This window comes from Taudactylus pleione, unplaced genomic scaffold, assembly GCF_031769625.1.
Source record: "Taudactylus pleione unplaced genomic scaffold, aTauple2 ptg000251l, whole genome shotgun sequence".
NCBI classification, from domain to species: Eukaryota; Metazoa; Chordata; class Amphibia; order Anura; family Myobatrachidae; genus Taudactylus; species Taudactylus pleione.
In genome coordinates, this window is record NW_028284653.1 from 3,262,256 (window position 1) to 3,285,142 (window position 22,887).

The window sequence follows — 22,887 nt, forward strand, 5'->3', positions numbered from 1 at the left end:
GAGTAATAAAAGCTGTATGATGTTTCTCCTGTGTTGTTTTCCGTTTATATTGGATTAGCTATTTTCTGTCCAAACCGGACTTTATCAATTTCTTTCTCCAATTCTGAATTTCCATAGCCTCTTGCTACAAATTACTCTTTCATGCTTTGTGTCAGGAAAGTTTCTTGTTGAGTACAGTTTCGCTTAATCCTCCTAAACTGTCCTCCTGGGATGTTCTGGATCCATTGTTTGTGATGATTACTGTTGTGACTACTACTACCTCTGAGGACTGTCATTATTCTCGTGACTTAGCAGGCAGTGTATTCCAGCTATATTCCCCACTTAGGAATTCATTATTTATATGAAAATACTTTGGTGCTAAAGTTTTTTTTTTTTTTTTTTTTTAAGGGAAATATGGTTCACCAATATATATTATGCCAGTGGTTCCCAAACTGGGTACCACAGGGCACTTTCAGGGATGCCAGGGGAAATTGATCGAAGATAAAAATTATTTATGGTCTATGTAATATGCTAAACCAGAGCTGGTGGCTGCTAATTATAACATTAGTGGACAAACAGAAGTGCAACCCTGTCCACCTCAACATAACTTACCCAAAGGATGACACGTAATCACAATATATTTTAGTAATTTAGCATAAATTTTGGAATAAAATACTTTTGGCCTAGTGGTGTCGTGAAAAAAATGCAGATCCTCTAGTGCGTCGTGAATTAAGAAAGTTTTGGAACTACATTTAGCAATAGCTAAATGTGATGGGGAGTTAGTAAACCCATTCTACTGACGATGCTCAATTATTAGGTAGGACTACTCCTATCACTAGCTCAATACCGACACCCGAATCCCGATAAGGGACTTAAAGATAGGCGTCGAAATACCGACGCCTATCTTAATCCCGACACCAGAAACGCTGAAGGACGCCGGACCGAACGAGGCAAGTCCGGGTCGCCCTTAGCATTAGCCGTGGGGGAGGAGGGCGGTTAGGTTTAGAAAGGGTAGCGGGGTTAGGGTTGTTTTTTTTTTTGGGGGGGGGGGACATGGTTAGGCACCCCCGGGAGGGTTAGGTTTAAGGTGCAGTAAGGGGGGGTGAGGGTTAGGCACCACTAAGGGAGGGTTAGAGGAGGGGGGGAGAGGGGTAGGGATAAGAGTACTTACCTGCCCTGTAGAGATCTTCTCCTTTCGGGCTGCCGGGACTATACCCGTTTCCTATCACTTTATCTGCAATCTCTAATGATGCCGTCTTCCCAACAACTGTGTTGCCCAACTCTTATACAACAGTGATTTCAATTAAAGCAAACTTTGCAAGAAAAACAAATGCACTGTCTTCTTTATGCATTGCTTATACACTAGTGGAAAGAGAAGCGCACAGACAGATTGTAAAAAACCGAGGTGTCTATCCAAATGTATATTATGCACCACATTGATAATGTGCCATACAAAATGTGTTTTTTTTTTCCAATTAATTGTGGATTTTTGCTTTCCTGCAAATACATATGTAGTCAAGACAAAGTTAAGTTGAATGAAGATTTAATCAGATCACTGATTAGAAGTATCAATGTAAAATGCCACCATAAGCTTCAGAAACCGACTGCCAAATATATTCTATTGCAAACAGTACTAGCAGGCTGAGACACTGTAGCTGAGGCACAGATGAACATTTGTTGACAGTTGCTCTTTTGATCAAACATATTTTAACAAAGTCTGTACACTGTTCAAATGAATTTGGAAAACGAAAATATATGTGCTAGCCAAGCCTTACAGAATGACTCAGGCCAAATGTATCTTAACAAAACTGCATTAAGTCGCCAGGGTAATATTTAATAAATTTATCATTAAGGAGGTTACAGTGAATTGGGATCACTCTGTTCCTTAGAGTAAAAAAATATGAATCTTTCATAATAACAATCAATAATACAGCAGCATAATAGCCTTACTGTCAAATTACAAACAGATAAATCAAAAGCCATATTAAGCTAATGGGAAGAAAACAGGATACAGTCAATAAGCTGACATTCATTATGTCGACACTGCTTAAATCGGCACTTGCCCGGCACCAGTATGCTGACAAGATTTAAAGACTTCCTGCATTGTAACGTTGTCACATTTATATTTGTAAACATGCTGCTGTAACAGAATGTCATCAGTTATACTAGCAACATGGTTACAATGCAGAAAGTACAGATATGTCCACTTGGGATGTAGTCAGCATGCGGGATGCCGACGGCATAAATACCAGCATCAGGATCTTGGCTCCAGAATCCTGAATGCCAGCATCCCAAAGGTAAGTATCGGGGGTTAGGTTTAGGGGTTAGGCACTAGGGGGAGGATTAGGTACTAAGGGGGGAGGGTTAGGTTTAGGCACCGGGGAGGGAGGGTTAGAGATTAGCGTTAGAAGTACTTACCTACGGGTGTCGGGATTCTGACTGTCGGGATGCCGCTGTCGGTATTCTGACCGGCTGGGTTTCCCATACCCAACCTGTCCACTTGCATCTTTGCTGCTTGTGCGGCAATCGTGCCCCGTATGGCGCGTGTCGCCAGCCCGCGACCGGCTACATGCGCTGCATTCACACCCACAATCCATAGGATTGCATGGTGCAAATGCAGGCGTACCATGGCGCACGCAGCCGTGGCAAATCGCATGGCTCAATGCGTGTGCACGTTTGCCATGCAAGCAGCAAAGATGCAAGAGGACACATCTGTAGCATTTAAAAAACTTGTTGGCATACTGGTGCCGGGAAAGTGTCGTCGGCTTGAGCAGTGTTGACATCTATTGACCTGCCATATGAATTCTGATAACAAAAGTCTGAGCTACAGAACAAAAAACAAAAAAAATATTAAAGGGGTTTCAATAATACAGCCTTACCACTCTGTGAAGCTTTGAAGAAACAAAATAACATTTTGATGCTCTAGAGGTTGGCAAATTATTGGCTATAAGTCACTTATAAACACACACTGCTATAAACCCCATTTCTCGTTTCGATAATCCCTAAATTCTGCAGATCACATAACTTCTAATACTGACAACTGACCACTATCCGCCTGACCTATTATTGACTAATAACATTTAGGATCCTGGGAGCAGAGGCGGATTTAGACCTCAGGGGACCAAGGCTAGAGATCGATTTGGGGCCTGGTCTCTATACAGAGATGTCTCTCCATCACTTTTGTAAAGCAGTTATTTTTCTCCTATTACCAGGCTGCTAAAGGTTCATTCACAGCACCTGTGAATCTTTGGGTGGTACATTAAAGTCACACAAGCCCTTCCATAAAAACCTGGTAATAGGAGAAAAGGAATAACGGTTTTACAAACGTAATGGAGAGACAGCTCTGTCCAGTTCAAGTAAGGACAATAAAGCTAATCTATGAATCGTCTGGCTCATTTCTGAGTGAAGATACAAGTTGTATGGAAATTGCATTTACTGTATTTACATTCAAAGATCGAAGTGCTGGGTGTCTTGTAGAGTTGGGCTGGGGATAGCACATACTGGGATCCAGGGTTCTCTCACTAGAACAGACTTCACCCACTGCATTATCAGCCCTGTGTAGGCCTGGCTGGCTCTTAACCACACCATTCCCTGCCCCCCCCCCCCCCCCTCCTTTTGTAACAATCCAGGCCAGGATCAGTCAGTAACAGTGAATGGCCCCTCCCATTTGCAGCAAGCAGGGCTAGGCTCAGTTAGTGTACCCCCACCCCTCGATTGTAGCAATCAGGGCCAGACTCACTCAGTGACAGTGTCTACCCCTCCTTCCCCCATCTGTAGCAAGCAGGGCCAGGCTAAGACAGTGACGATTTGTGCCCCCCTCACTGTTTGTAGCAAACAGGGCAAGGCTCGGGCACTGTTTGTGCCCCCCCCCATTTGTAGCAATCAGGGCCAGACTCAAGATAGTGACAGCGAGTGCCCCCCTCCGTTTGTAGCAATCCTCTGGGCCAATCTCAAACAGTGTGCCCCCAGGCCCCCCCAATCAGTTTGTGCCCCCTCTCCTCCCCCCTACCTGCAGTATTTACACCAAATACTGCAGGCAGGGGTGGGCACCAGAAATACATAAATCAGCAGGCAGCAACTCACTCCTCTGCGTGCGCCTCGGCTCCTCTCGCTTTGCGCGTGACATCATACGCACGTGCGTTATGATGGGTCACACACACAGGCACACAGAAGGAATGTGAGAGGATGCAAGCAGGCGTGCACTGCGCTGGAGGTGGCACCCGACAACTGTCATCACCGACAGCTTCCCAGGACTTAGCCAGCGCAGTGCCCGGACATTATTGGCGGAGCTCAAGTTCCCCCAGAAATTATATGCTCTCCAATCAGTGCACCTGTTGGCGGGCCCCCTGGGTCCCGCCGGGCCCTAAGGAGCCGTCTGGGAGGGGACTTGGACTGCAAACCCTAATTAAAAATAATAAGAGGTGCTACCATGCTGAGACTTGAAGTAGAATGCATGGAACAGAGAATGCAGGTGCACACTCTAAGAACAGAGATAGTCAAGATAATCCTGATAAACTCTAAAATTAACATGGAGTATAAGTGAGGTTATTAGTACATGTTTGCCCAAAGATGTTTGCCCATCCACCACATCAAGGTGAACCCCATCAGATCTGTCCACAACATCCCTAATAATAAATTTACATAATGTGTTGGTATAAAATGGCATGAAGTACAATGCTGGTAGTACAAGGGCATGAAGGGCTCTGTGCTGGCATATAAAGGGGCATGAGGGGCCTCTGTGCTGGTATATGAGGGTGTTCTGAGGACTGCGTCATATAAAGGAGGATGACTGAGGGGGTTAAAAGCATATAAAGAGGTTGACTAGGGGTCTCTGTGTGGCATATTACCATTTGGGTGTATTACTGTGTCTCACATTATAAAATAATGCATTATGGTGTTATATATTAACAATTTGTGGCATTACGGTATGGCATACTGTATTATCCATTGAGCCATACTCAGTGGCATATTGTAAATTGGGGGTACTGCTAAAAGGCATATTATGAACTGGGACACTTGTGGCATATTAAAATTAATGAACCCTGACCTAATTGCTGGGAGGCTAATGGAAAAACATTTTTATGGCCCTTAATCCAAAAGTTATTTTCTCATTATGGCACTCCAAGGAAAAAGTTTGGACACCCCTGGTATAAAGGGTCATGCCAAGACATCTATCAAACAATTGGTTACACCATATCTGAGCCAACACCCACAAGTAAGCATCATTTCTACTTTCTAACAAACTGAAACAAAGCGCACATTCAACTGCATATGAGATTCAGAGCAACATTTTCTCATTTTACCATAAAAAGAGTTATTTTCTTAGAGATTAAAACAGGATTATCAATTGTATCTCAAGGCATATATAATAGCATAAAACCTAGTACCTACTGCCATTAATTATCTTCCTTGACAATAAACAGGGTGGTGTCACATTGTAGTAGTTTCTATGACATGTGACATATTACAATGCTAAGCTACTATATTGAAGTTATTGTCGGGCTTGTAAATATCATTGCATATGAAAGACTATTACCGCTTGCAGACAGAAGCCGGGGCTTGGACCTGTGTTTTTCCGGAATTTTTTAACCTGGGTTGGACCTGGGCTATTCCCAGGACGACCCCTTTCACACTGAATGGGTGTTTAGCTATGGAATATACTGTGTCATAAAAAAATGTTTTTTGGGCACACAGAGATAAGGTCATGAAAATGAGTGGTGACTGCTCAATCCATTCCTTTAACCATGGCTGACTAGTTACTACAGAGTAGCCCTTCCTACAGCTCCCCGATGAACTAAGATGCCAGTGCTAGTGCCCAGCTCGTTCAGCCAATCAGACAGACCCTCTCGTTTAGCCAGTCAGTTCCCCGACAACTCAGCCAACCAGCACTGTTTACCGCGACCCGGGTTGAAAACCCCGGGTCGCACCCTTTCAGTCAGCGGAAACCCATGTCAGAAAATCCCTGCTAACTACTAGGGTCAAAGTCCAGAGAATTTCGACCTGGCTCATGCCGGAAAATTACCTGGTCCTTTTGTCTGTCTGAAAGGGGTATATGATAATTATTGAAAACATCTACGGAAGATTTGTAGATTTAAGATATGAAATGTAACCATCACTACACTACCTAGTTAACAGTTTCTGAATAACTTACTGCATATTCAGAACTTCTGGAGAATTGCTAATTTAATTAATTTTGTCCATAATTTTTTTCGCAGTGTCTCCAATTTAATGGAACTTGTAAAACCCAGTGGAGTTACGAGCCTAGAAGGTAATGTGGCTTCTACGGGCTTGAAGACATAAGGGATGAGGATATGATCAATACTATCTAGGTCACTTGGTTGCAGACATGGAAGGACAGTGTTAAAGGCAGGCTTAAATCACTTATGTTTTAGGTGATACGCTACCAATGAGGAATAGTGAAGCCACAGCAGACTTCAATGTCAAGTATGATACAGTATCTACTACACAGCAAAAATAAAACAAGTCCTGTGTGGATCACATACAGTAAAGCTCTACCTATACAAGTGACAAACTGGTGTATTTCTTCTATTATCCACATATATTGTATATCGTACTATTTTGAATGACTAGTCCTATTTACCATTATTAAAATTGCATTTTCATACAAAATAGCCTATATGGAAGAATTGTTCAGAACATCACTTCCTATTATCACAGCTTGACTGATACATTACATATATGCACTAATAAAATGGGTAAAACACATTAAACTGCCTCTTTAAGACACCTCTTAGTGATGCTCCATTCATTTGATGTGATTCGACCAATTTAACCTATTGCACTAGTGGCACACATTACCGCATAAAATTTAGTCTTTTGACCAATTAATTAAATTTTGTGTATATGTATATTACAACTAAAGTGGCCCATACACCTACGCGATCAGCATCCGATCCACATCGGATTACCCTGCAGTCACCATTTTTTTTTTCTTTGCACAGGATCAGTCGTATGATCGATCCTGTGCCTCACACGCTCATTAGGGAATAGGGACAAACAGTCATTGAAATGACTGTATTGCTACACGATGGATCGCATGAAAAAAAAAAATAATGTCTCGTTCTGAACACGATACGATGGAACATATGTGCTGCACATGTGATCATAAGATACGATTGAAGGACCCACGGGTGCGCGCATCGGATGAAAAAATGCACGATTTCAACAACACTGAACGTACATCTAGTCGAAAATTGTGTGATCGTCTGGAAATCGCGTAGGTGTACGGGGGGCCTTTAGGTGCCAAACATGACATTACTCTCTTATGTGTGCATGCGGCACCACTGTTTCTCTACACATGGTTTAAGCGTCAATCCTATTCCATGCGAAGAGTGAGTTCCCGTGGCAACGGCATCCCACCTCGCACCCTTAGTGGCCCGCTCAGAGCACGAAATGTTTCATTTTTCTCAGAGCCCTATGGAGCTGTGAACACTTTTAGGCAAATCCGGGCTGCCATCAAGCGCGCCCGTTGTCGAGATAACTCGCACCCGCGAGTACATCAAATGGAATAGGATTGACCCCTCAGACTCCATTACACTCTTCCACTATAAAGACTCCAAACTCCAGAATTAAATCATGTTGATTTAGATTTGTCCCCCCCCACTTTGCTACACATCCACACACAGTACACAACACACACATTCATAATAACACTAGCCTATTACAGTTCTTCAAACTCCAAAAATGTATTCTTGCCAAGAGGCAGTGCTAGAGAGAAAGACACAGACAGAGAGAAGTGTGGCAGAAAGGGGGAGGAGGAGTACTGGAGAAAGAAAGACAAAGCCCAGGATAGAAAGAAGGAGAGAGATAATCTAATGACACACTACAACAAACACACCCAGGTAACGCTGGAACCAGGTGCTAGTATTTTATATAATCCAACAGGGATTTAAAAACAACAAAGAAGTGTCAGGATCATTGTATGTGTAATTGAGCAGCCCAGATTTTAAGAGTATTTGGCAGGCCTACTTGCACTGTAATATAATAATTTAATTAGACTTTTCAACAATGAACTTAAAACCATGTAAAATATTTAGGAAAAGAGTATTTGTATGACACAAACTAAACAATTAACACTTTTACGCAATTAAAGGATATGCATATACAGTCAGGTCCATAAATATTGGGACATTAACAGAATTTTCATATTTTGTCCTCTATTCGCCACCACAATGGCTTTGAAATGAAACAAACAAGATGTGATTTAACTGCAGACTTTCAGATTTGTTTTGAGGGTAATTACATCCAAATCAAGTGAACGGTGTAGGAATTACAATGGTTTCTATATGTGCCTCCCACTTTTTAAGGGGCCAAAAGTATTGGGACAAACTAAACAATCCTAAATCTAACTTTCACTTTTTAATACTTTGTTGCAAATCCTTTGCAGGCAATTACAGCCTGAGGTCTGGAACGCATAGACATCACCAGACGCTGGGTTTCATCCCTGGTGATGCTCTGCCAGGCCTCTATTGACTTGGCCATTGCATAACATTCCACTTTTTAGCCTTAAAAAACTCTTTGGTTGCTTTTGCAGTATCCTTCGGGTCATTGTCCATCTGCACTGTGAAGCGCTGTCCAATGAGTTCTGAAGCATTTGACTGAATATGAGCATATAATATTGCCCGAAACATTTCAGAATTCATTCTGCTGCTTGTGGCAGCAGTCACATCATCAATAAATACAAGGGAACCAGTTCCATTGGCAGCCATACATGCCCACGCCATGACACAACCACCACCATGCTTCACTGATGAGGTGGTATGTTTTGGATCATGAGCAGTTCCTTTCCTTCTCTTCTCTTCCCATCACTCTGGTACAAGTTGATCTTTGTCTCATCTGTCAATAGGATGTTGTTCCAGAACTGTAATGGCTTTTTTAGATGTTGTTTGGCAAACTCTAATCTGGTCTTCCTGTTTTTGAGGCTCACCAATGGTTTGCATCTTGTGGTGAACCCTCTATATTCACTCTTGTGAAGTCTTCTCTTGATTGTTGACTTTGACACATATACATCTACCTCCTGGAGAGTGTTCTTGATTTGGCCAACTGTTGTGAAGGGGTTTTTCTTCACCAGGGAAATAATTCTTTTGTCATCCACCACAGTTGTTTTCCATGGTCTTCCGGGTCTTTTGGTGTTGCTGAGCTATCCGATGCGTTCTTTCTTTTTAAGAATGTTCCAAACAGTTGATTTGGCCACAACTAATGTTTTTGCTATCTCTCTGATGGGTTTGTTTTGATTTTTCAGCCTAATGATGGCTTGCTTCACTGATAGTGACAGCTCTTTGGATCTCATATTGAGAGTTGACAGCAACTGCTTCCAAATGCAAATGTCACACCTAGAATCAACTCCAGACCTTTTACCTGCTTAATTGATAATGAAATAACGAGGGAATAGCCCACACCTGTCCATGAAATAGGTTTTGAGTTGATAGTCCCATTACTTTTGGCCCCTTAAAAAGTGGGAGGCACATATAGAAACCGTTGTAATAACTACACCGTTCACCTGATTTGGATGTAATTACCCTCAAATTAAATCTGAAAGTCTGCAGTTAAAGCACATCTTGTTTGTTTCATTTCAAAACCATTGTGGTGGTGAATAGAGGCCAAAATCTGAAAATTCTGTCAATGTCCCAATATTTATGGACCTGACTGTATGTCATTCCTTATTTTTCCCTCAACCTCTTGTTGCAAATAACTCTTTATTCTATTACAATAAACTCACATTAGGAGCAAATGCAAAAAACTATAACTCCACAAACAAGTGTAATGACACACACAGCGCATGTGAAAAATGCAAATTAGCTATATATTTGGAAGTGGACATTGGACTTACTGATGGACTCAATTGTGTGATACAATTCTCTTAATAGCAAATTGTGCCTTTTGCAACATGTAACTGCCTTAACAATAAAGAAAAAAAATCAGAGGAAACAAATTAGCTTTTATTCAAATGTTTAAACAATAGCTTCCTCTGCTATCCCGGATCTTATGTTTCATTGAGTCATGAAACCACTGCACTTTTGTTTTTAGCTCTGTAACCAATCTCAAAAACAAAAGGAGGATGTTCTTTCCAAATTGCTGACCAGTGTAAATAAGCAGTGCTGAAGGTCTCATAACTAGGCCATTCATATTACTGTATTATTTCAGCTACCGATAGAATGGTGATAAATATTTTGTCTTTTGTTCTTACACATGTATACAAGTCTATGAGATCACCTTACGCCTCTTTAAATAAAACAGCCACGTCAGATTATTAGGCTTTTTTTAACACTAGAAAGTCAACACTAGAAAGCTAACCAATAAAGAACATTCAAGTGGCAACTTTATCTCGCTCAGTTAAGATGTTGTTACAGGACAAAAGTTCACAAAGAGACGTGGAATGTATCCATAAAAAAAAAAGAAGACCAAAAGACATCATACCAATGTAACATGAGTCACAAGCCGATGTGCATGGAGCATTGAGCAATAATTTGTCCTGATTAGAGATGAATGAAAACAATCTTTATTTTTTTCAATTGCAATTTCTTGTTTAGAAAATATAGGGGGGAATTCAATTAGCCACAGTAATTTACAGAGGGCTAATGGATTCCCTGGGGTAACCAATTAGCCCTGAAGTCAGCCAGCAGCACTGCACTTCACACGTATTTATTTTCGGGTCTCAGCAGATCTGAAAAGATATACGTGTTAATTAGTCTGATATCTGGTGCAAACAGTGGGTTAACACAAAAGGTCCGGGAATTTTTCCCACATTCTGTGTGTTAACGCCCGGTAACAGATTTTATCGGGCGGAAAAAAAGGGCTGCAACTGAATAGCCCCTGGTGTTAAACCTCGAGGCTACCACTTGTTTTTAACCCGCGATAAATTATTGGGGCTAATTGAATCCCCCTATATTTGCCAAGTAATGCACCATTGTTCAATAAATGTTATTTACTACAGATTTTTTATTTTGCGGGTATCACAGACCCACGTTAACTGTTCTAGGGCTAATGAGTTGAGTTATTGTTGCATTTCTGAACACGTAATCTTCAAAAATTAGGTTTACTTTGATATATAAATGCAGGAGTAACAAAAATAAATAAATCATACTCCAGTGCCACACACCTAAAAATGCAGAATTTCTACTACAGGTGGAGTCTCCCATATCCAAAATACTTGGGACCAGGGGTATTTTGGATAACGGAATATTCCGTATTCTGGAATAATTGCATACCATAATGAAATATCTTGGGAATAGGACCCAAATATACACACAGAAGCATTTATGTGTTATATAAACCGTATACACACAGCCACCAGTTAATGTTATACAATATATTCAATAATTTTGTGGCTCAAACAAAGTTTGTGTACAGAAATTAAATTAATTTATGTTTCATATAAACCTTATACACACTGCCTGAAGGTAATTTTATACAATATTTTTAATAATTTGTGCCTTAGACAAAGTTTGTGTACATTGAACCATCAAAAATCAAAGGTTTAATTATCTCAGTTATGCCAAAAAAATACTGTATTTTGGAATATTTGGATATGGGAGACTCAACCTGTATTACATAAAAGGTATCATTTACATGGAGCTGCAAGTACATGACATGTTTCCATGACTGGTAGTATCAGAGATGTGCTGGCCTTCTTGCATTTGCAGATCTCTCTGACTATTGGCTGTCTATATTCCTTGTACCCATACTAGTTTACTTTTCCATCTTCAATTTATTTATATATTATTGTGTATTAATTCAGTTTTTCAAAGATGATGATATTTAAAAACATAAATTAAGCGACTATAGGAGTGTCATTTGCTGGCATTTTTTACTCTGGGCCTTAGAGTGAGCAAAAGAGGTAAAATGCAAGTGGAACAGATTTAAAATGTGCAGAGACATTTAGGGCCAAATGTAATAGGGTGAGAGTATAGAAAATGTGAGAGCTTAGCAGTAAAAGTCTCACACTAATGCATTGATCAAGTTGTATTTTCAATACAGGAAACACCTGGATGAGAGTTTAAAGAATTTTTTGAGTGTGATAAACATTCAAGTTTGCATGTTCTGTGACTTTATTACACTCAGAGTTTTCTCACACATTTTCTAAACTCTCACCCTATTACATTTGTCCCTTATTGTTGTGAAGGAGTGTGTCCTAAGCTTAAGTCTACATTTCTGTGTAAAATCAAAGCTGCCCAGTATTTGTTTGCAACATGCAAAAGCACACAGTATTTTCCCTGCATGCAAAAAAAAAAAAGAAGATGTATTTACATTCCCTTTGCAATGCAACATGGTTTGTTCTAAATGAGGATTATTTTGTGTAAATATCTCCTTAAAAACAGAATGCAAAGCCACTATTTGACTAATATATACCAGAGGTTATATATTACTGAGCTGAATTATACAGATGTATCTTCAGACCACGCCCCTTTATGTGAGGGGGCAGGACTTAGCAGACAGAGAACGGGGGTGTATGCTGCTGCCGAATTAAAAACAATGGAGCTGGAGCTCCACTGCACCTGACCCCTGCTAATTCAGCCCCCGGTCGTCCAAAGCGACGCCCATGGTCAAAGCTCCGCTCACTCGCGGGCGCCTGAAACTCCGCCCACTCTCTGGAGCCCAAAGCTCCGCCCACTCGCGAGAGCCCAAAGTTCCTACATTTAGCCCACACAGTAATCCATCAGCAAATAAGCTGACAGTTTGAGACTGCTGTGGACACTAAAATTATGAAAAAAGTGGAGCAGCAGAGCCTAAGCTGCCTACATTAGTATGGACAAGGGACATACCAATACCGAGCATAGGTGCCACCTGCATCCCCACAGGTATGTGTCATATCTGGTGCTGCTCGGCCCACTCTGTGAGCTTTCTCTGGGTCTGGGTGTGTATGTTATATATATATATATATACACACATACATTCAATATATATATACACACACAGTATATATGTTTATGTAGGCATGTGTGTGTGTGTGTGTATATATATATATATATATATATATATATATGTATACATACATACACACACACATGCATATACACACATATATATACACATATATACATACACACACATATATATATATACACACATACAGGGTCAGACGGGCACATTTAGTGGCTGATGTGGGCTCCGCTATTTCAGAGCCCAGGCCGCCAATACTGACCACCCATCTACTGCATACACAGTCAGCCAGCGCTGCCTCTGAAGTGCTGAAAGTTCATGACTTGTGTTTGACTACAGTACGTATTTTCATTAAATGATTCCACGCAGCAGTATTATGGGACACTTGTGGGTAGAGGGCCTGATTCATTACAGATCGCAACTGCGATTACGCACACAGACGGACGATTATTGTGTACTGCGCATGCGTATGCATCACAGTGTGCGTGGGCGAAAGAGACCACGCAGACCCATATCAGAGTGATTGACAAGAAGTGAGCATTTGGGGGTGTTGACAGGAGGGGTAGTTGGTGAAACGCAGGCTTGTCAGTGCGTTTGAATGGCGATACAGGGGCGTGCGTAAATTAGTCACTGTGATGGCATATGCAGTTTGAGCTACAGTATCACTGGGTGCGATGAGGTTTGCAATTTCTGAGTAAGGTCTGACCTTGTGCAAGTGTGCGTGAGGCTGCGATGGTTTCGCAGAATTGCAAGGTATTACAGATGTGTGTGAGGGGAAGTGGGCGCCCTCATGTTAGGCTGCGTATGGCATTGCGATTGCAATCATTAACATATTTTCGCAGTGGATATATTTAAAAAAAAAAAAAAAAAAAAAAAAAAAGATTTTACACACACACACACACACACACACACACACACACACACACACACACACACACACACACACACACACACTTTTCGAGCAGTGAAAAAGGACCAGCAGGTCACCTTTAGATGATCAACACTTTATTCACATAGTCATAAGTGATGATTACAGCAGCGGCAGCAGCCCGACATCCATTTCAACTGATGCTTCTCAGTTTATCCCCCCTCCAGCATCATATTTATCTAGATTAGCTCTCCCACACCTCCACTTATGTTATACCACCCCCCCCCCCCCGAACCCCCATGGGCACACAACCCCCTCCCCTATATGCAGAGTGTGTGTCAGGGGGGACTGATGATCAGTCTTCCCTGCTGAAGCTGATTTCTTCACTTGCATAGCTCAGCAATAGTGCTTAGAGGGGAGGGTTGTAATCGTACGGTCGTTCCCTTATCTGCTAGTGGATATGCACCTTAACACTTTAAGGTCAGTCAGATTAGTACTGTATTTGACAAAACAAAATTTTCCATTTTGGTATTTTAGGGGTTCCTTGAAGGTTATTTATCCTAAGACAATATATACACTTTATTAGGCTTTTGTCTCAGGCTGTCTTAATTTTTATCTATGTATTTTGCATACTTTAATAAATGGCATAGCACCTTTCCAGAAGAAGTAACAATATCCATTTTATTGGCATTCAAACAAATAAAACTCCTACTACTGACTCTAATTGGCAGATTGACCTTTTCTAGCAGCCTAATCGTGAGGTATGATCTTTATTAGAGATGAAATGCTTTGACAATGGAGTATCGGTCGTTTTGTTTTTCAAATGTCTGTGCTCCTCGATTTTCAACTTTTTAGGCTATGGTCCTACATAAAACATACTGCAAAGACATGTAATACAATGATCAGCTGACTAGAAAAAAGCGGTCAGCCAGAACAAAATCAACAGTATGTAGTAACCTGAAGTTACACATCATATAAAACTTTAAGTCAACAAAACATTGCACAGAATATATTTATAGCAATATAAAACATTACATAACTTCACACAGGTAAATAATGTTATATGGTATATAGGGATAATATATAGAATACCTATCAAATTATTATAATGCATGAGATCAAAAAAACATACCATACAGATTAACTACAGGTACAGTAAAAGAAAATCAAAACACTAAAACAAATACATAGTAATGCTAGGTGCACACAAAAGTAAATATATAATACACCCAGCGTCTGTTTTTCACTTTAGATTAATAGGTATATTATATCTGCAGCAATTATTGAAGATGTATTGCCAACCTCAGTATTACCACATTAAAAACAATAAAACTGTGCTGATATATTCTATGTATCTATGTATGTTTGAACCATGTATCTATGTATGTTTCCACCAGCCCCGCCACCAACCGATGATGGGGCAGTATGACTGATATGAGGTGCAGTCTAATAGCCATAAGCAGTGGCAAACGCAGCATTTCTACAGGGGGGTTTCCAAATGCCTGATTTTAGAGTGAGTGTGGCCAGTCCATGAAGAGGGTAGAATTAGCACTTAACCAGCTTTAATATGTGTCATACAAAGTATATTGTGTGTCATAATTGCAGCATTTACAGGACCAGCGATCACAGTAAGCCATTTGTGGCAGTAGGTCCATCCTTTCGGATGTGGGCACCATTCCAGGGCATTGGAGCAAGTCCGGGAGCCTGGTGGAGCATCAGAAGAACCTAGCACTGCCCTGGACAAATATGTACATATAGGGCTCTATAGCAGCACATCCCTAACAGTGAATATTTTCCAGATATCCTATTTGGTGCACAGGTTATTTATTACTGGCTTATACATGTTAGAATATCCACAGGTGGTTATAATTATTTCATTTGTGACACTGAAAAGAACATGCAGCGCTAGTAAAATTCTATTCTATTACTATTTCTATTGTGATCATGGTGTGGGCTGGGGAGGGGGGTTTCTAGGCAGACGGAAACCCCCCCTGCGTTTGCCTATGATAAGGGGAAGCAGTGGTCTACCTGCTCTGGCCTGACGGGGAATAAGAATGAAATAGAGAACTTTACACATGTGAGAGGTCTTATCTTACTTATTGAACCACCCTCGTACATTGTAACAGCTGTTTATAGTTCATAACCAACTGTGGTTATGTGCATCTTAATGCTGAATATATGTTTTTGTTAAATAAATATCACCACAGCCAATTGGCTTTTACACACACATTGATCTGATACAGATCTGTTGATAGGTTATATCAGTACAGTTATAACGTTTTTAATGTACACACAAACATCAACATTCTGTGTTTCAGATGCATGTCTAACTCAAGTTAAGCTCACCTAAACAACTGTAAAAATAAAAATCATATTACTACGAAAATTTGCGTTTATATGTGCATTTAACTTGCACTGCAGCAAATTTGTACATGAAAAGGAAAACAAACAAATGGAAAAAGATTGTAAATACATGGGACATGTGATAAAAATGTGCAAAGCATGTATATGCCAAAACAGTAAAACAATGTATTCAAAATACAGTATAAAATTCTCAATGCATAATTAATTCACCTTAAAAGCAAAATGGTTTTCAATAGGGAAGCCAATCCCAGGATCCTGGGATTTAGGGCAAAAAAACAGCGGGATATCCATCCTGGGATTGGTACCTCCTATCCCGGGATTTTTGGGATTAAGATGCACGGCTTGTCTTCAGTACGGGGGCAGCACTGAGCACTAGTTACGTCGGCTCAGATGCTGCCCCCAGGCCTCCTATGCGTTTGTGTGTGACATCAGAGGTCACGCTTCGCAGCTGCACTCCAGCCCGCACCCTTGGGAACCCGGACTAGAAGGCTCTGTGGAAGAGATGACCGCTACTTAGCTGCAGTGTCCAATCCATTTACAGTTGTCCATAGTGCGGCAGTCAATAGCAAAAGTCCGAAGTCTTAATGTAAAACTCCAGGAGATACAGGTGGCCATGGAAAATAAGCTAAAGAGCGGATCAAAGGGAAGCACATATCTGCAGGAACGAAATAGCCGTATCAATGATCTTAATGTCTGTGTGCTGTGGGCGGCCGGCATTTATCAACTTAATCCCGAGTATCCCGGGAATCCCAGGAATGAGATTTTTTTATCCTGAATCCTGGGACTGAAAATTAGGTGGAATTGACCTCCCTAATTTTCAGAGATTCAGCAGAATATTGGCTTTAGTAGTAAAATGTAAATAAAAAAAATATAGGTTTTGTGAACTTCAAATGGTAAACACAAACTATTCAACACCAGTTAAAAGAAAAAATTACCTGCTCCCACTTCTTTCTCCTCCTCATCAATGCTGTTCTTTACACTATCATATTCTTCATCAATAGTTTGAGTTCCTCGAATCTGAGATAAAACTCTTCTAGCCTTTTGTGTTTGACCTTTTTGAATGAGCCATCGTGGACTTTCTGGTAGAAAAAGAAAGCCAAGGAACTGAAGTATAGCAGGGACTGCTGAGAGCCCAAACATGTACCTGTAAAAATAAAAATAGTATATAGAACTTAAAAATATTGACATGACACACATAATGAACATATATAATGTTATGTTCACCCGATCAGTTTACCTTTACCAAAACTTTGGTTAACTGAATGAATTTATTATTTCTATTCACAGTAATGTTATATACAGGTGCATACAGAATGAAGAAAAAAAAAAATCTTGAGTTTTGTCATTTAATTCTACAGATATGTATCATGACATCATGTATGTATGAAAATTATTTTAAATCTAGTTTGACAGAAGAAATCCAAGTACTCACCAGAAACAGACATTTACTAGACAAGCATTAGATTAGTGTGTTCAACAATTTATATTATTTATATATAATACTTACAAATTAGTTTATTCACAAATGTACCTGTCATATGATGCTAAATCTTATTAGAATGACCTTCCATTTACAGTAAAACACTATAATTGTCAAAGTTTCATAATGTGAAGGGATGGAAACTTATTTTGTTTGACTGTTGGTGTTTTCTTCCATGTACTTAAAAGAAAAAACTAAGGGGGAATCTGCTGAAACATTATACACAGAGCACAACACCCTGCTTATGCCAGGCCAAGATTAAATAAAATAATTGTTTTACCTGCCTGCTTTTCCCTTGGTAGAAAAGCATGCAGGAAAAATGATTTACCACTCAGTCCATCTAATCAATCTAATAGGTTTCCTTTTGGCTTTACAAGCTGCCTTCCCCTCTTTCAGTCTTTATGGTTGACATCGGACAACGTGAACTTGTTAACCTATCATTTCCCCAAATCCGATCAGGTGAGCAGAACATGTCATTCTCCTTCTGCCTTTCCCAGTCACCTCTCCCTCACTTTTCTTACCATTAGGGGCCCTGTTGATACTACTGTGACTTGGAAGCATTATTTTTTATTTACACCCTCATTTCATTATTAACAACACTGGCTTATGTACATTCAGATAGTCTCACTGAACATTAAGGGCCTGAATAGTCCTCACAAGCGCCACACCCTGTTCCACAGTCTCCAGCAGCTGGGAGGTGACAATCTTCTTGCAGGAGATGCAATTCTCTGGTAACCGCCACCCAAATCTCAAATCTTAATGTTTTCTGACCACCTTCCATGCCAGTGATTGTACCCGCAAGAAGGACGTAGCCACACTGTTTGCATGACATCTCTCATGATCCTGAGGGGAGAAACTTAATTCTGGTTGGTTAATTGAAATCCCATATACATTAGTGAATGTCTATGCTCCTAATTAGTACCAGCTGACTTTTTGTCATGATTTGTTTGACCCAGCATAAGAAAGGAGTAGTTCTTCTGGGTGGTGATTTTACAACAACACTTCATTGACCCCTGAACAGGTCAAAACCCTGCTAAAATCCCTGCAATGTGCTTCCTCCTACAATTGAGCAGCCTTGACCCTCCTTTTATCATGACACCTTTTTGATGCTTGTAGAGTGAAGGAGCCTACTACAAATATCACATCTAAGTAAAGAACCTGCCCAAGGTATTCTTGACACCTCTATTCAACCCAGTACTTGGTCCAATCAAGCCCTTATCATCCTCAGTGGGGCTTAAATGATAGACGACTCCTCAAACCTCAATTGAGGCTGCATTTGATAACAATACTGCTACATAATATTAAAACTAAAGCGACCCCTACTACTTCCCTTATGTTCCTATGGAAGGTTCATATGGCCATTCGTTATGCACATGCGACAAAATTAGGCAAGTGCATCTACTTACTCAGAGACAAACTCTCGGGCTCCAAATATGATTTGTTTAGGTTGTCGTCCGCCAAAGACATGTTAGTTATTGGAGGCGAAGGCTGTACCAGCCCTGAAGTGGCTCAATAATTCTTTATATGATAAGGGAAACTCAGTTCACTACCAATACGGGTCAACTCACACAAAATCCTAAGTGTATTACTTCTTCAAATTCTATGATAAATTAAATAACTTGTCTGGCCATTCTACTGAATATCCCGACTCTATGATGGTGCTTCATCAATTGCTTTCCCAAAGTCATCTACCTAGATTGTCTCCTGACATGGCTTCAGCACTCATTGCTGAAATTTCGGAAAAAGTTGCTGCTGCTGCTATCAAAACTTTGTAAGCTAACAAGTCACAAGGCCCAGGTGGCTTCACCGCTAGTTATTACAAAACCTTCTGAAGTAATCTTATTCCCCAAATATCAGCTTAATTTAAAAGAATTCTGAAAGGGGCTCCCTCCTCACAACCAGCCCTTGAAGTCAGGGTTATAGTAATGCTAAAAGAGGATGATCTCACTGTTAAATAAGGACATTTAGCTATACGCTGAAATTCTCGACCTACGTTTAACCCGGTATTGCCCAAACATATTAATAATGGCAGATATTTGCGAGATAACACAATATAACATCATCAGTCTTAGGAGCCTATTCATCAATACTAAAATAACGTTTTTAAGGACATTTTACTTAATTAACGTTATTTTAGTATTCATGAACACAGTTAGCACAGGAGATATCACTGATATCTCCTTGCTAAGTCCCCCTGCGTTAATTTCCACACTCCCCATACATTAGTATGGAGATATGGAAATTATGGTATTCATCAAATTCCGAAAATGATGCATTTTCGGAATTTGATGGAGTTACTATTCACCACTGTGAGGTGAGAAAAGCAGGTGACACTTACCTGCTTCCAGCTGGTGTGGTCCCCCGGTGTCTTCCCCCGGCACTCTGGTCCGTCCTCTGGCTCCTGGGGCTGTGCAGACACGTGTTCTCCCAGCAGAACACAAAGTTTAGAAAAAAATAATATTTTTTTTTGTTTTCTTAGCTGTACTGTGGGCTGATGGGACTACACGTGACAGCACAGCCACCGGAGCCGGAGGAGCTGCATCAGGCAGGTAAGTGCGGGGACGGGGGGGAGGTGAGCGGAGGAGGGGAAGGGGTTGGGGGGGGGGGGGACACACAAACTTAACTACGCTGTTGGCAGTGCTGCGCATGCGCTGGCTTTACGATAGTAACAGTGCATGCGCAGAACGGATTCCAGCTGCTGTAAGTTAGTGTAGATAGAGATAACTATCTATTTCCTGAAAGGCTGTCATCGCAAAAAAGACAGCTTTTCGAAATAGATAGTTATGGAGAGGAGGAATGATGAATTCCTCCTGTAATTAGGTAGAACTCCAGGGGAGTTCTAAACCCAATTACCTCCAGAGAGTTTTAAGGTATGATGAATAGGCCCCTTATTCACTCAAATAACAAGCACTCTGCTCACTTGCTTTCCCTGGACTCGGAGAAAGCATTTGAAAGAGGAGTTGGTCTGTTATGTTCTAGACCCTCCATCAGTTTGGGTTTAGCGGAATCGAGGACTTCTACTCTGTTCTCAAGGCCAGGGTCTCAGCGAATTGGCTTGCATTCTGCCCTCTGCATATTTCCAATGGCACTAGACAGTGGTGTCCCTCGTGTCATGACCAGGACCGCGGGTTCACGGGCGGCGCGGACCTTACCTCTCAGGGCGCTCTGGCAGGGTCCTTCCTGCAGGAATCCTGACTTCTGGAGGTGATCCTGCCCCTGGAGATCGGGTGTAGTGGCTGGCAGCACAGCAGACTGTGCATTCCTGAGCAGTGCTAGTGACCACTGGGCGTCGCCATCTTGGATCCAGGTCACATGTCTAAATCGGACCTATCAGCTTGCAGCTTGGGCTGGAGGGCTAGCAACCTACCCTGCACTACCTGAAGGTATTAAAGAGTTGTCAAGAGGCTCTTTAATTGCCAGTGTAATGTTTTACACAGCTTAGCTGTGTGCTAGTTCCTGAGCTCCCTTGCTTGTATCGCTGCAGTCTATCGTGGAAGCCTGCTGACTCTCAGTCTGTGTTCCAGCTCATTCCACCTCTGATTCCTGTCCAGATTGCGTGCTCCAGTCGCCTCTCCCATAGAGGGTCCTGCTGTCCCTGTGGGTTCTGTGTCCTTGTACGCCTCCAGCTCCAGTGTCCGACATACCTGGTCTCCCTCGGTTGCCACAGTTTGTACCTCCTACACCTGCCTCCATTCATGAAACACACCCCATTAAGGCCGGCATCTTTTCAATACCAACAAACGTTCCCACGTACTACTCCCGTGTCCACTCCGGATCCAAACTCCAATCAAGTCCTGACACCTCATCAACCCTGATTTGCACCCTGACTGTTGAGCCCCTTTCCGCACAAATTCACTCACCTACCCCTCCATATCAAGGGAAGAAGGGTTGTCTCGTCGGTTTGTAAGAGATCTTTGTTTGTCAACAATGTTCTCCTTTCTTTCTTGTCTCCCCACACTTCCCTAATGATCTTGTTTAAGATTCTCTCGGGTTATGGAGTTTTGTCGGGTTACAAAATTAACTATGCTAAGACCGAGGGCTTTGCCTCTTCAATTTCCTCCTTCCTCTCTGTTGCCTTTACGTACTAATCATACATTTTCTTGGAGGTTTAACAAGCTACAAAGCCTGGGCATCCTCCTTTCTAATCACTTCAGCACTCTCTGGAGAATTACCCCTACTCCTTTTGGTTATAAAGGCTGTTCAGGCGGCAATCTCACATAGGACTCAAAGTGATCGAGAATATGCAAAACGCGCTCAGTCACAACGCACATCGTAAGCGCGGAAACACCCACAACAATGAAAGCACACCTCCTACCTCTACGGCCTAATTCAGAGTCGGTCGCAGGCGGCAACCTACGTCAGCACGATTAACACCTGTTACATTGTTAATTGCCTACAAACATCGGTTGAGGCAGAACCCATCGCCAGCACTCACAATGCATAAGGCAGACCCTGGGCTACCCTTAGCTCTGCGAGCAGTAGCGTCGTTATTGAGATGACGTGTGTGATGACTCGCTCAGTGATATATGCACGCCCTTAAAACGCCCTTTTTAAAAAGGTCAACCACGCCTGTGTGTGCACCACCACACCCCTGTTCACAAGCACCTTCCCCTGTAACCACCCACAAACGGCACAAAATGTCAATCACAGCTACGACCTTGTAGTGACTAGCGAGCAAGAGGATTGCGGTCGGGAAGACAGGCTTGCGCACTGCCATGTACACGCATGCGCAGTTGAAAAAAAAATAAATCGCTCGCTATGACAAAATCGCTCAGTGCGACCGCCTCTGAATGAGGTCCATAATCTCCTGGTTGAGTCGTATAGTCATTATAAAGATGAACCTCCTCCCACACCTCTTAGATTTATAATATAAGTCTGGTGATCAAGGTTTCAGATACAGCTTTAGCTCAGTTACATAAATGGTTTATTAATTGTATGTGAAGGAACAAGGTGCCCAGAACAAGGTTTTCACAGAGGCCAACAACAAAGGGGAGAAAAGGCTTCCCAGGCATCCCTTTGAATTACTACGCTTCACACTTCTAGGGTGCTAGCTATCAGGGCAACTTCCCCCTCTAGAAACATTTCTCCCATGCCCACTACAGCTGGCCACTACATAGCAGTGCAGCATCACATTGGCCAGGGAGAGAGCAGAGACAAGTTCTGGGGAGGCTGCTGTGAACCTCCCACTGGATCCACCACTGCCCACTCTCCACCCATTTCATGTACTGCCAGACCTTCTGTTCTAAACACTCGCCAGACTCATCTACCTGTATTTTTTGTGTGTTTTTATTGTACT

The 22,887-nt window shown here is 41.6% G+C and overlaps 1 protein-coding gene across 1 annotated transcript in view; it reads right to left on the bottom strand.

Moving 5' to 3' along the window:
* The window catches only part of SLC2A13 (solute carrier family 2 member 13), a 217,530-nt gene that overhangs the window by 124,402 nt on the left and 70,241 nt on the right, over window positions 1-22,887 (bottom strand). The window contains exon 3 of the mRNA XM_088480190.1: window positions 17,047-17,255. Within this exon, the coding sequence (XP_088336316.1) occupies window positions 17,047-17,255 (209 nt within the window). The remainder of the gene's footprint in view (window positions 1-17,046; window positions 17,256-22,887) is intronic.